Source organism: Ruditapes philippinarum, unplaced genomic scaffold (genome assembly GCF_026571515.1).
Source record: "Ruditapes philippinarum isolate M1 unplaced genomic scaffold, ASM2657151v2 ctg2835_1_1_1_1, whole genome shotgun sequence".
NCBI lineage: Eukaryota > Metazoa > Mollusca > Bivalvia > Venerida > Veneridae > Ruditapes > Ruditapes philippinarum.
In genome coordinates, this window is record NW_026854598.1 from 478,684 (window position 1) to 493,717 (window position 15,034).

A 15,034-nucleotide genomic window follows, 5' to 3' on the forward strand; every position below is an offset into this window, starting at 1 on the left:
ATCTGGAGGCACGCAGCCTTATTTCTAGTTTTAACAAGTCACAGTATGATTTTCTTTTGTCGTTTATCCTCCGAATCATGCTGAATTCATCAGCTAGAGAACAGTTTATCCACTGGGACGTTCCAGGCAGGCTGTCAAGCAGCTCACTAGTTTTAGTGCCTTCACTTTCGCAAGGAACTGATATTCTTTCTCTGTACATGCCAGAGCAGAGGTACAGTTCGAATCACAGTAGAAACGATTTCATGAACAATCACAACGAAAGTATCCTGCACCGCCCGGGAATCGAACCTGGGTCGCACAATTCACAGTTTAACGCTCAACAATAAATAGAGGATATTGAATGAGTGTAAGCTCCACAATAAAACAATATAATAGCATATCACTGTATTTTGTCAATTAGTTTCATCACATATGTATCAAATCGTCATATTCTTCCACTGCAATATGAAACTTTTATATTTTTTCATAAATTCTGCAATGCTTCTGTCAGGGCCTCATAACATTTACTTACTAGATTGAAATGTATATTTATTGGGTTTACACCACGATTTTGCTTGATGCGTATTCACTTGATAAATTTCATTTATTCTATGTTTTCGTGCCGGTTAGTTCAATAGGTAGAGCGTTGTACTGTGAATCGGACGACCCGAGTTCAAGTCCCGGACGGTTCAGGTCACTGTCGATGTGATTGATCATGAAATCTTTCTACGGTCATTCACACCGTACCTCTGGTCTTAAGGAAATTGCCTCTCTTCACTTGTTATTAATGCTATGTTTCATTATATGTTTTGTGTTTTATTATTTCATGTAAATATTTGTATTTTTTGTATGTATATATGTTATGCTCTTCAAATATTGGAGGAAATAAAAGAATATAACATAAAAAAACTTACAAAAGATTTGCAAGTATAAACATCCGGAACAAAGACAAATTGTATTTTAAACAAAATTATTGACACCACTTGTACATATAATCAAGGTCCTATAGAATGTATTTTGAAAGACCCTGTTATTATGCTGTTCATTTTATTAAAAAAAGAAACTCTAGGTATACATAATTTTGTTTAATAGTTAATATAAATTTGTACGTGTACGCATAAAAGGGCCTTAAGGGCCTTAAACTATGCCGTGTTCTAACTTCGCTTAAACCCAATAAGGTTCACATAAAATATCAAAATGAAATATTGACAGCATTTAACATTGGCGTGTATGCGACATTCATCTTTATTTTCACTTAACCGTGACCGTAATTTGATCGTATTCTGGTTGACTTAACCACAACATGTGTGTTTAGTATTAAACATATAGAAAGTAAAGCTTTAGTTAAGGTATTAACAAAGGATCAACTTAAGAGAATATTACAAAATCTTCTTTGTGGCGTAATTACTAGACTAAAAAGTATATTTATACAGGAATATACAAGTTGACGGGACGGTATAATAATATTTAATGTATGTATCTAATGTATACGTTGTGTGACAGTCGTAAATATTTTCATTCATTTTCCTTGAGGGCAATTAACAGTGTACAATAATGATACCGCAACGCATAAAAGTCCTTCACTTTAATTAGAAGTTGACAGTGACAAAGAATGATCTGACGAATTTGCTGAAAAACGGATATTTAACTAACTCTTTAAAAGTTAAGTTATAACTAGATCTAGGATAGAAATTAAAGGATGGCAAACACTGGAAAATCGACAAAGGTGGATCCGTTTATTCTAAAATACATGGGAGTGCAATTCAATCCAGATAAATATGTGTTTCATTTATTACTAGTGTTGACTTTGATGTTTATGATACTATACACTGTTGGAACTTCTGTACCCGCGTGGTACGTGCTAGAAGAAAACGTTAACAACGTGAGCACGTGCAGGTCTGCTGACCGTTACTTAGAGCCACACGTGAGACGGTACTGGAATAAAAATCCGAGCAAACTGCTTTTGACTTCAAGTCTATGGTTTATAAATGTACATTTAACTAGTGACGATGTAAAATACACTAAATTTGTGCCATTCATTTTTGCACAAAAAGAAAATTTAGCCGAAGAAACTCGCAATGGTATGTATTTTATTCAATATGTGAAAATATAAAAGTAACCTGAAGACGGAATAATTAGTAACCGTACCAAATTATTTAACGCTAAAATGTATTTTATGTGTAATGTTTTCTAAGTGTTTTTTTGGTATTCACTACTCAAAACTTAAAGGGCGTATAAAATTGTAATATGCGAATAATTCAAACAGCGAATAAAGGGACCTTGTATTTGGGAATCTTATACACGTTTATGATGCATGTATTATTAAGTCATCTTTTTCTATTTGATTGGCAACTATAAGTATAAACACGACATAAATGTTCGTCTTTTTTAATCTGGATTAAGAATTTGTTTTTTTAAATGTTCAAAAACATTTGTACGTTATTCAACACCTATAGTTGTAGATTTAGGGTAATCCAACCTGGCGTTTTATTGAACACGTCAATTAAGCTGGTGGTTTTATATATGCATGTATATAATAAAAAGGATAAATTACCAGTTGTGTACCCGAATCAAAGTATTAAATATATATACAAATACATACATACGAAACAATTTCCTTCCTCTGACAAAAAAAGCCATCTTAAAAATCAATTTTAATTCATAAACTTAAAAATCAATTTTAATTCATAAAGATTTCTTTACTTTTGGCATTCATAGTTTACTTTGAAAGTTAAGATTTTATTCAACAAACAATGTAGATATCCAATTTGATTTATAAAAAAAGTGCGTGTTTGCGTTTGGTTTACAAATATTCAAACCGAATATTTGCATTTGTTTTTGATGCTTTATATCAAAATTATTTGCTTTTTTTTTTGCTAAATATACCTGTTTTCATTTAATAGAATATGCAAATTACAACATTTTCAGAACAACATTCCTATGTTTCCTTCTAAAGTTTCATTATATATTTATATTAGATTTGTTTATAAATTTAGAGTTATTAAGTGCACATTGAAACCGTCCATCTTATTCAGAACTTAAAGTGAATTGTTTTATTATGAAAGGTGTGTAGTACAATATATAATTACTTTTACAGCATATAGTATGAGGCATAATTACAAACCATGAAATGATTGTATATTTATATTGTTGGAAAGTGTGAGATACACAATCCGATATAATATATATTTATATAGCAGATAATAAAACGTTTTAGAACAAAATATTATTATTTATCATATAAATATTCATATAAAATCAGTTACAATTTTATAAGCATTTTTCTTTTTTTTTTCCAAGTAAAAGTTTATAAGAATACCCAAGTGATTTCTATTGTTTTTTATCAGTATTTGAAATACTTTTGGAAAATTTGCCCATTGTAGGCCAATCCAATTTAATGACACACACACATAATAACTTAGTACTACTTATTGTCAAAAAGTTAAAGCTTTAAGTTTCTGGTCGAATGACAGTTATTGTTATTCTTCCTATATGAAAGAAAATACATACATTTACTGAATATTTGTATATATTTTGTTGATAACTTTGTCGATATTTAATTACAAGACAGACAAACATAAAGCTGTTCCTCCAGGATATATTGATGCATTGCATGTGGCAATGTATAATTATTACTCTATGATGTTATTTGATTTTATGATAAATACCGTATAGCACTTATACAAGTACATGCTTATCAAAATTTAATATACTATTATGCTCGTATTAGCAATCATTTTCCAATAAAACATTTTTTTGTACATGAACAAATATGTACATCGCTTGACTTATTATTCATGAAACTTCATGAATAAGTTACCACGATTACCCATCGGTCATTTTTTAACCGAGAAAAATTTAAGTCATTTTAATTAACTCTACGTTAGTAACGAGATGTCAATACGATTAAGGGCATTGGTTTTGAAAATTCTAAACAATTGTAATACTCTAAAGAATAGAGCAATTCATTACAGATACAACTTTTATTTTTCTTGTAAGGTTGTATAATGATCTAATTTAATTCACATAGTCATTCAACATACATGTACATATTACAGTCTTGCTACTCGTCTTAGATTTCTGAGAGTAATTAAGGATGAAACAAACCAACCCCATCCTCCCATCTTCGAACCACATCTCCGTCACACTAGAAAATAATAAAAAAAGACAAGCAGTAAAACAAACAAAACAACAGAATGATCATGTTTATGCATATATATACCGTTTATTGTCTTCAAACGACATATGTCTTATCTTCAAACTACAAATCTGGGGACAGAGCATTTCTTCTTTAGAAGAACCATTGAAATCCCATTCTTTCATTCTATCAGCAATATATTCATTTGTAAGGGGATTTGCAACACAGGTATATCACATGTAAAGAACGATTTTTATTATGTCGGAACTGGACTTGTGTGTACTATATAAGTTTTCTTAATAGGTTCTGGTTGTATTGGTTAAAGTACCAGGGTTCAAAGATTTTATATTCGTTATAAAGATTCCTGACAGGTTACATGGCCGTATTTAAACGGTTGTTTGCAATATAACACACACCTAGGGGATCGGGCAATATATACAAACAATTGTTTATATTATTAGTTATAAAGATCGTTGACAGGTTATATGGCCCTATATAAACGGCTATTTGTAAATATAACCCGAGCCGTTAGGCGAGGGTTATATTGCAAACAGCCGTTTATATACGGCCATTAAACCTGTCAACAATCTTTATAACGAATTTATAATACAGCAAGCATCATTTTTAGAGAAAAAAAGTAAGATTTCTTCATGAATCGACAGCAGCCGTGTATATAAAACTATATAAACGTCACGATTATCCAATGAAAAATGACGTTACAAACGTTTGCATAAAGGGTCATAATTATAACATGTATAAATCTTCACAACCATTAATACATTGTATATACCAGGGATCAAACACTTTTTATCGTCATTGGTACGATTCTTACTTCAAAGTCGTTTTTTACAACCTTCCTTTACAGAAATAGGTTAAAACCCCTTTCCCAACTACACATGTATCTATCTTCACATCTTACCCCTTTAAGACATTTATTCTATTTATCTACTTTCCCATAAAGATCAAAAAGGATATACATGACTTTAAAATTTATAATAATATGACAGGGAAAGGAGGAAACATTATTGCACTTAGTTCAGATGTCAGTTAAAACTAAATGATTTATTATTGTACGATGACAAGATGAGATGGCAAGTTTAGCCCGAGGCCATTTTCAATTGTTTCAATGAGAGAAAATATAAACGTTTTCTCGCGGGCATATCTTTTTCGTCAAAAATATATACATTGTACTTTTCAAACTTATGAGGAAAATGCCAGAAGCAATTTACGTCTCATGAAAGAGGAAACATTGATATGCATTTTTTTTCTAATCTTAATTTGATCAAAACTAGGATTTTTATATCAGATAAAAACACCGTTGTGTTTAAAATACACATCTTTAACAATCAGAAAGCGGTCTGACCTAAAAGGAGGAAGAAAAGACATATGGTTGATCATGCAGTCCCTTAATTATTTGATATGATAATAAAAGTGTAAAACAGTTAGGAAATAAAAATAAAAATTAGGAGTTTCCACATTTTTTGAATGAATTTATAAGAAAACTGACAATTTTTTTCTGATATTTTTTTTTATAATACCTTATTTTTAAACGTATTTCGGTGTATGTAGCAGAATGGAATGGCACTAATTAGTAACAAGTTCTTGTAACGCATTCATAACGACTTCATTTAACCAACAAATATAAAAACATCACCACCACCACCACCAACAACAACAACAACAACAACAAATGATTGTTATGGTATTAAGAATTAAACATTTCTACAAATTAAGCCATGATTAATGTTCCACCGTCTGTTATCCAGCTGTTACTATCAACAAATTGTTCATACATGCATTATAAGTTAGTTCAGAAGAAATGTACAGCTCAATGTCTAATATGGACAAAATGAGACGATTAATTATATTAAAATTATATCGGTTCTCGAAAGAGTTATAATATAGGATTTATCTGTTATTTAACACACATGAATATTGTACGTAAACAGAATAAAATGTTCCGAAACAAAATATCATTCTGATATTCTAATTTAAATAGTTTTTTTCCCGTTTAGCAATGATTTCGTGTATGTTAAGGCAATTTACTATGATAATTATGTAGTTCATGCCAGCATTTTGGAAGTATATCTACATGCATATATTTTCTTTAAAACAGCAGATAAATAGCTTTATACACTTTAAAGCAATTATGTTATATTCAGAGTTGCATATTCAGTGGCTCTATTTTATGGCGTTGCATATATGTAGCGAGTGTACATGTACATGTATTCTGTAAACTGGCTTATTTCATACGCATAAATATATGTGATTAAATAAGCCTGAATTACACACGGTTTGATGTTGAAGTTATATCACATATACTTGCAAAATATAATGTTTAAAAGTTTCATACAACGGTTGAAATAAACCAATGAAAACCAGTGACTAAGAATTCGTGGATCGTATGGTTATGTCCTTCGAATTACTATGACCACAACAGTACTCCATATTGTCTATAGATGGCGAGTAATTAATATTTTTAAATTGGTGATTTGCTTGTTTCCACCGAATCTATGTTCATTTCAGTCCAACCTCTTTAGTGGACAAAGATAGTTGAATCTTAAAATTGGATAGTCAGTTTAAAGTTCGCTAATGTCACACATGTCAGCATCGCTCCATCTAGTTCAGAATGTCGCCAGCAGACGAGAATAAAAGGAACAAAATAATCAATATTTATACATTTCATATGCAAATATGGCAGGTTAATGATTATTAGTAAACACAAACCAACCTGGTGCAGCCGGATTATGTAGCTTTTTGTTGTTGATGAAAACGTTTTGTAATGTAACAGTTGTTGTTAAAGCGGCTTTCTCGTCAATTATATTTAAAGGAACGTTAAGCTTTCTTCGTGCAAAATCGTATACATGTATTGAAAAATTCTATATTCCTACATAATGTGATAGACTTTTATATAGATAAAACGCGCCATAACTTAAATAATTTTATACATGTGTCTGTATCTGTTACCCCATGAAATACAGCCGACCATTTATAACTTAAAGGCCCATTATGCCATTGAAATGTTCTATTTTTATTTCTCTTCTTCTTCGGCTTTTTAGCAATTAGTATAGTTTTAGTAATTTAGTATTTTGTATGGTAGTCAAAACTCTACTATGTTGACTTTTTTTCTATTTTTATGACAAATAATTTCACTTTAAATGCTACTTTCCTCAGGAAACAAACACCTAACATGCTCTAAAGCCATTATTTATAGGATATTAAACTCATTTTTGCCATTTAGAAAGATGCAAAATTTATTCGTTTCTTAGGCATAATGTGCCTTCAAAATTTATTCGTTTCTTAGGCATAATGTGCCTTTAAACGCCGAGTTATTTTATGTTATATCAATTGGCAGCAACACTTGCTTTAGTTTCTTTTTAAACTTATTTCACCCACCTGATCTTATTACATGTATATGGTATCAAACACACAATCTGATTTAAAATAATCTCAATTATATTTTCCCTACTTCTAAAGGTATTGAGTATTTCATTAGATATTCCATAATGATTGAATAATTTGAATAATTATTCAATATTAATTACAAAGACATACCTTGCAGAAGGCGTAATTATTATTCAAAAAAGAAACACAGGAAAGAAATGTTTCATCAAGCGTAATATGATAGCTTTTCGATAAAATCACAACTTTTCCGGATTTAGATCGTACATTTTCGAGCTTTGTTAAACAGTTTGAGAAATAATGCTCATTGCGATTCCAAATACAAATGAATCTTCATTTATATTATATCGGCAATGGTTAATTGCTAAAAGCTTGTGGATAAGTGAGAAATAGACTTTTTAACCAAATACAATGCTCAATCGTTTTATTTTATCAATATAGAATATGATGTAGATATCATTTATTCACTAAAATCACATTTGCTCAATTAGGTCTGTAACCTCATGTACTATGTTATGTAGACAAGCTGTTACTTAATGGCACATTATGCCTCAGAAACAAATACATTTTTACTTCTGTAGAAAGGTCAAACATTAATTTCATTATGTTTAGATAATGTTTTAAGGGAATGCAAGATACTTGTTACAAAATGATTTGTCAGAAAAGTAGCAAAATGTAAGCAAAGTAGTATTTTCTTCAATTCAAAATACTATTTTACTATTATAACTGTACTTATTGCCAAAAAAGCAACAGATGAAAAAAGGTTCAGGTGAATGGCCAAAGAGTAGCTTATACTATAAAAGAATTAGAAAATTAAAGAGCTTTTGTACATTGTTGTAGATGGTGCTGGGTGTGGGTTGATGTTTATTTTACAGACTCATTCATACCGAATCTACAATTTTCACATGTAAACTTTTGCTTTCATAAATTTTGGGAAATATTGCTGTTTTATGATTGTAATGAAACGGAAACGCATCGGTACCGGGAACGGTTGGCCGAACATGACACTAAAGTTACTGTTCACTTTAATGTGTTGATACGAGTTATTGGCATCATACAAGTGCATGTAGATCAACGTACGAATTGTAACAGCAAAGCAAAATTAACAAATTAGCATTATCATGGATTTGGCCAAGTAGTATCTTATTGTTGTTAGTATCGACATTTGCATTATACCATTACTTTATACAACAATTCTAGTTAATTAAAAACACATTTCTGTAATCTGTATTTGCACATGTAAGGGCACACTGGCAGTCGTGTTAGGGTGTTTGGAGGTTGTGTACTGCTGAAATGTTTGTTCACTTTTCTGTGTTGCGTGTCTTTTTCTTTGAACAACTTTGACAATTGTGTTTATGTTCACATCTAATGCATGTTATATGTCTGACGCAGTAGTCAAGTCTATTTTCATTTCTATTTTCAGGAATGATAGTTGACAATATGTTTCCAAAATGTTTGACGACAATTATTACGTTTACGTTTCTCAGTTTGGGCGTGGCCTTCACGTGTTGTGCTTCTAACCGGCCGGGTAGATTAATCTACTTCGGGCTTTCGTCAGTTATGATTGTAGCTGGTAAGTCAACTAGTTTTTTTCAACTGCATGTAATATATTCAGGCAATAGATATTAATTTTGAGTGCATTGTTGTATAATAATGCACGATTCAAGTTCAAATGCGCAGGAATATATTAACGTCAAAGTCGTGATTCCATGACGTCATCATCAAACATATTAAATTTCTAGATAAATAAAATTAAAGTATACGTGTATCAATAATATAAATATTTGGCCAGTTCTTTCCCGTACATTACAGCTGTCGGTAAATCCTGTTTCATTTTTTCTCTCTTGTTCGTACGTAAATTACCTAATGTAGTGCCATGCTTATATACACATTCACATTCTTATTCTTTTCTTCTTTTCAGCAATAACAACTTGGGTATCCGTTGCCATAACTACCAGCGAGAAATATCTTCTATCAGTTGCTTTTGACCTTTGCCTTCAGCAAGGGGCACTGAAGACATCTTTTCTGTTACAGATGGTTACCGGCTCTGCCGGAATTTTAGCGTTTATTTTTGGATGCATTTTAATTCATATTGCGATACTTATTAACAATAAATTTAACACGGAGAGGATGTGCAGTGACAAAGATGATTTAAGTATTCAAGAACAACTATCTTTCATGTATCAAGACTTTAAAGACTCCGGGAAGGGAAAGTTTTCTAATGTTTACAACCTTTGAAATCGATTATGTATTTGTTTGGAAAATGTGGTGATAGAGAAGTTCATCGTGCTAATAACATCAGTAGTCAATAACCGTCATACACATGTTACAACATGACTTTATAATTAATCTCAACGTTTGGTCGTGTTGCAACGTGATTCTATAAATGATCTCAGCGTTTTGGGAGCGCAATCAAATTTGGACCCGCAGACATCGCATTCCCAATTCGTACAATTAATAAAAAAAAATAGATATGAAACATTAGAGTACAGGCTGCATTTATCATAATTGTCAAGTCACGTTGAATTCAGCTATCTTAACATACAGTCTTGCATTTGACTATATCTTGTCTCGTTTAAATTTGGATCTCTGTTCCTTTCACATATCAAACATGTTCATTATCGGACCAAAACGGAATGTTTACTTTTCATCAGACTTCTATGCAGAAAAATTCTGTTTTTATACATAAATATGTGGCAGGCTTAGAAAATATTACAAATGCTCAACCGTATATTTGAGCATTTGATATGCTTAAAGAACCAAAATGTGATTTGAGCCGCGTCACGACAAAACCAAAATAGTGCGTTTGCGACCAGCATGCATCCGCGCAGTCTGATCAGGATCCATGCTGTTCGCTATCAGTTTCTCTACTTGTTATAGGGTCTGTAAGCGAACAGCATGGATCCTGATCAGACTGCGCGGATGCGCAGGCTGGTCTGGATCCATGCTGGTCGCAAACCCATTATATGTTGGTTTTGTCGTGACGCGGCTCATTTATTATTGTGCAAACGAAAAATGAACAATATTGAACACTAATATACACGTATTATAACTTAATTATACGACGTACCTTCCTTTATACAACATAAATAACTTTAAATATTATATGACTGGTATATGATATATTACGTGCCTATGTAATAACTAAACTATATGTTTTGCCAAAGCAGTTTTATATATCTTTTAAATGAATAAAATGTACAAACATATTGCATGACTATTCAATGTCTTCACTCCAGACTGTTAGATTTGAAAGAGTCATAAGAAGAAACTAGCTATTATTATTTCAAACATTGAATTATGTAAGATAAAAACAGAAACAAAACAAATTTTAAACAAATTTCGTTTGACATTATATACCTTATTTAACACTAAATTACTTTCGGCTTCAAAAGCTACACATGCCCATCAGTGCAGTGCAAGATGAAACGGCACATCCGTGCCGCCTGTTCATGGTCTGTTGGTCGGTATTTTTCCTAATTATAAACTATTGGATTGATAAAAAAGCAAGTAAGGAAATATTACTTAAGTGCTTTTACAAAAAATAAGACATTTTGTAGGCATGGTCCAAAAAAAGCTGCTTTAGGGAGTAGGCGGTGTGGTTTTCAAAATATCAGAAAATGTATTTATTTACAATTTTTTGTCTCTAATAATTTTTTTCTTAGATTTCAATTTAATAAATCATATTATACGTATGTCTTTTTTCACATCTATTTTTTAAATAACATTGCAGTCAGTATTTCAGTGGAGGGCCTCTGATAATGTTGTTATAGCTTTTGGCCTAACCATTTTTTATATTTACGTTAATGTATTTATATAAAATTGTGAAAATTCATGTACAGTGTATGTATATACAATAAAATATGTTTAAACTAAAAATAGCGATAATGAATATACAATGTATAAGCTAAACAAATGATTGAGATAAACTGTTTGGATTTTTGCAGAACTAGTCATAGAAAATTTATTATAAAATACATTTTTGTAGTTTTGATACAGTCTTTTCTTTACCTGACGATACTGGCAAATGCCTCCATCGTACACCAGTGCCAGTGTCTTGTGTGTCTTATTGTGGTGAAGGTTCTGTTGCAGCCTAAGAACATAAAATTTGAATTTCTTACATATATCAGCAGAGGAACTTAAAGATAACAGAAGAAACAATGAAAATCGTTTGTTTGTTTCTTTGTGCTACTATATGCCCGATTTTAGTGAAATTTTGGATCATCTTTCACAATTAGATTTTTTTCTGAGAAAAACAAAACAAAAAAAAAACAAAACAACTGAGCTAATGATCTGAAATTTTGCACACAAGATGTTTGTCCAGATGTTACATTGCTCTTCAAAAATTACAAGAAACCTCAGCAGAGCTACCTCAATGTTAAGCGTAACTTTTGAGGACGGAAATCTATGTATAAATCTACAATTATTGTTAATCAATTACTATTAAATCAAAAACGTAATTATTCCGGTGAGAGTGTCTCACTAAAAAGCATCCGGAAGGAGTATAGCGTCGGGAAGCGCCCGGAACCATTACAATCCTTTCGAACGCTTCCCGACGCTATATTTCTTCCGGACGCTTTTTAGTGAGACCGCCGGTGTGATGAGTCATTACTTTCCTGTAACACACCTTACAAAAACATGTACACCCGCATAGCGTTCATTAACAACTTACAAAGCCACAATAACATGTTTTGTTTTGGTTTTTGAGAGAAAAAATGACCGGAATTCATATTATAACTTTTAGTTTTCAATTTCTGTTTATTTTGGCAAAATGGTTGTCTTTGACCATTTATAAACACTTAAAAAACTTATGGCGAAGACAATCACATAGACGAATGTAAACATATACATAGAAAAAATAAATAATAGAGCACAAAAAGAACAATACTATAAGATCAGAAGGCAGGCATATTTTCCTAGACAACGCGCTCCTTCAATATATTTTGCAAGATCATTCATAATGTCATGTTTTTGCTATAGATAATCAAAGCGGCAGATTTGAGGATTATTCATTAGAAGAATTTCTGTGAAAAGACACCTACCTGGTGCAAGTTTTTATTCCAATATTGTTTCCCGGTTATAATATAATAGTGTCTAACTGTTGCAGTTTTCTTTGCTAAAATTCAGAATATTTCAGTCTTAAAACAACTGTAGTCCGTTAAACACAACATAATTTCTGCCGCTTTCCTTTAAATATTTGAAATATATGAATTTGAGCTGAATAGGACATTTGTTGGTAAATTAAGCACCAAGAATAATAATTACCCTGTTCAGTACGATCCAAGCTATCTCACCCGGTCTTATACAAATTTGTCCATATGTGCCTTTTCTGGCACATCCGTTTCTACCACAAGTTACCGTTATCAAACATACAAGTAAACCTGTAACCCCTCTGTTTTCACAAAATGAGCCTTGATTTTAAAAGAAAGAAACAAAATTATGCTATTTGACATCAGAAATATTACAGCTAGTCAAAATTTGAAACGATGCTTTTTAACATATAAGATTTACATTAATGATAATATTCAACCATTTTGACCTCTTTATGGTAGTTAACATTGGTTGTAAGTGCCATTGATATTGTCTAAATTGCATTATTTTGGTAACTTCACAATATTGTACTGTTAGATACTTTTACAATTTTTTTATGAAAATTAGCATGAATCTGGAGGCGTGCTGCTTTAAACATTATTTTCCGTAAAAGTTTGTTTTAAGAGACTGTTTGGTACATGAGACCATTGTAGAACCTAACACAATTTGTAATATTTGAAAAGTATTTGTAAAAGATAGGTTTTCCTATGATTCTGAAGCTGTTGTCCTGTGTTTCCTTTTTAGCCCCACGTTTCCGAGAAAAATGTGGAGCTATGGTCATTACCCTCTTGATTTAAAGACTTGTGTAATAACATGACACTTGAAATATTGGCTCAATTTCAAAATTGGACTGCGTCTATAAAGGGCAGGTAACATTATAATTTATTTTTCAGTTATGCCCTCTTTTTATACTTTGAATTTCTAGGTTAAACTTTTTGTCTAGGTAAATTTAAAATGAACATTTAAAAAACAAACAATTTGCCACAGTGCAGTTGTCTGTCTGAGATATACATTATTTACTGTGAGATGAAATAATTGCCTTAATAATAATATTTAACAAAAATGATGAAACCCCTCTGGAATTACCCAAAATCTAGTTTTTCCATGTTAACACGTGCCCTTTCACCAAATTTTGGTTTTGTGGCATTTATTATTTTTTAATAAAGTATACCCTTCAGTTGGTTTAGTTGCGATCACCAAATAAAGCGTCTTAGGTTAATTGTTTCATTTTGCCCCGCCTGTGGGGCAAATTGCACATAAGCTATTACGGGGCAAATGAAATATCGTCCTACAGCACAAGAAGTAAAACAAATCAAATGATTTCATTATGTCCCGCCTGTGGGGCAAATTGCACATAGGCTATTACGGGGCAAATGAAATATCGTCCTACAGTACAAGAAGTAAAACAAATCAAATTATTTCATTATGTCCTGCCTATGGGGCAAATGGCACATAGGCTAATACGGGGCAAAAATGAAATATCTTTCTACAGTACAAGAAGTAAAACAAATCAAATCATGCCCGCCTTATGGGCAAATGGCGCATATACTATTACGGGGCATAAAGTAAAACAAATAAAATCATTTCATTTGGCCTTGCCTATGGGGTAAATTACATACATGCTATTACTGGACAAAATGGAATATCGTTCTACAAGAAGTAAAACAAATCAGATTGAGCCGTGCCATGACAAAACCAACAAAATGCGTTTGGGACCAACACGAATCCATACCAGCCTGCGCATCCGCGCAGTCTGATCAAGATCCATGCTGTTCGCTATCAGTTTCTCTACTTGTAATAGGGTTTGTAAGCGAACAGCATGGATCCTGATCAGACTACGAAGATGCGCAGGCTGGTCTGGGTCTATGCTGGTCGCAAACGCACAATTTTGGTTTTGTCATGGCACGGCTCAATTATTATTTCATTATGCCTCGCATTATGGGCAAATGACACATAGCCTATTTCGGGACAAAATGAAATATCGCAACATGAAGTTAAACAAATCAAACTATTTCATCCAAAAGCCTTTTTCTACTTTTAGAATGACTTAACATTTTCAGCAAAGTGTTTTGTTTATCTTGTAAAAACTTAGCAGACATTTACCGCAATGAATACGCGTCCCAGATGCAGGATAATTCTGATAATTGTTGTCAATATAGGTGACTCATATAGATGCTTTACGACTTGATTCATTTTGCCCCATGTTTCATTTTGCCCGTGTTCCATTTTGCCCGTGTTCAATTTGCCCCGGTTTTCTTTTTGTCCCATGTTCCATTTGCCCCGGTTTTCTTTTTGTCCCGTGTTCCATTTTGCCCGTGTTCCATTTGCCCCGGTTTTCTTTTTGCACCGTGTTCCATTTTGCCGTGTTCCATTTTGCCCCGGTTTCCTTACGGGGTTTTACATCGAATTTAGTCCGATCTTTTT

General features: G+C 32.1%; 1 protein-coding gene across 1 annotated transcript; it reads left to right on the forward strand.

Annotated features, from left to right (window-relative positions):
* Positions 1-1,257: 1,257 nt before the first annotated feature.
* LOC132740546 (uncharacterized) lies at positions 1,258-10,728 on the forward strand. The gene is made up of 3 exons (XM_060728465.1): positions 1,258-2,060; positions 8,943-9,092; positions 9,441-10,728. Exons 1-3 carry the CDS (start codon positions 1,679-1,681, stop codon positions 9,755-9,757), a joined length of 849 nt encoding a protein of 282 aa, XP_060584448.1. The 5' UTR covers positions 1,258-1,678; the 3' UTR covers positions 9,758-10,728.
* Positions 10,729-15,034: the final 4,306 nt, after the last annotated feature.

Excerpts from the sequence above, each read along its gene's own strand:
- LOC132740546 (XM_060728465.1), top strand. The coding sequence starts at position 1,679 with ATGGCAAACACTGGAAAATCGACAAAGGTGGATCCGTTTATTCTAAAA. Across the intron at positions 2,061-8,942 it reads AGCCGAAGAAACTCGCAATG|GAATGATAGTTGACAATATG; the intron begins GTATGTATTTTA and ends TTCTATTTTCAG. Across the intron at positions 9,093-9,440 it reads GTCAGTTATGATTGTAGCTG|CAATAACAACTTGGGTATCC; the intron begins GTAAGTCAACTA and ends TCTTCTTTTCAG.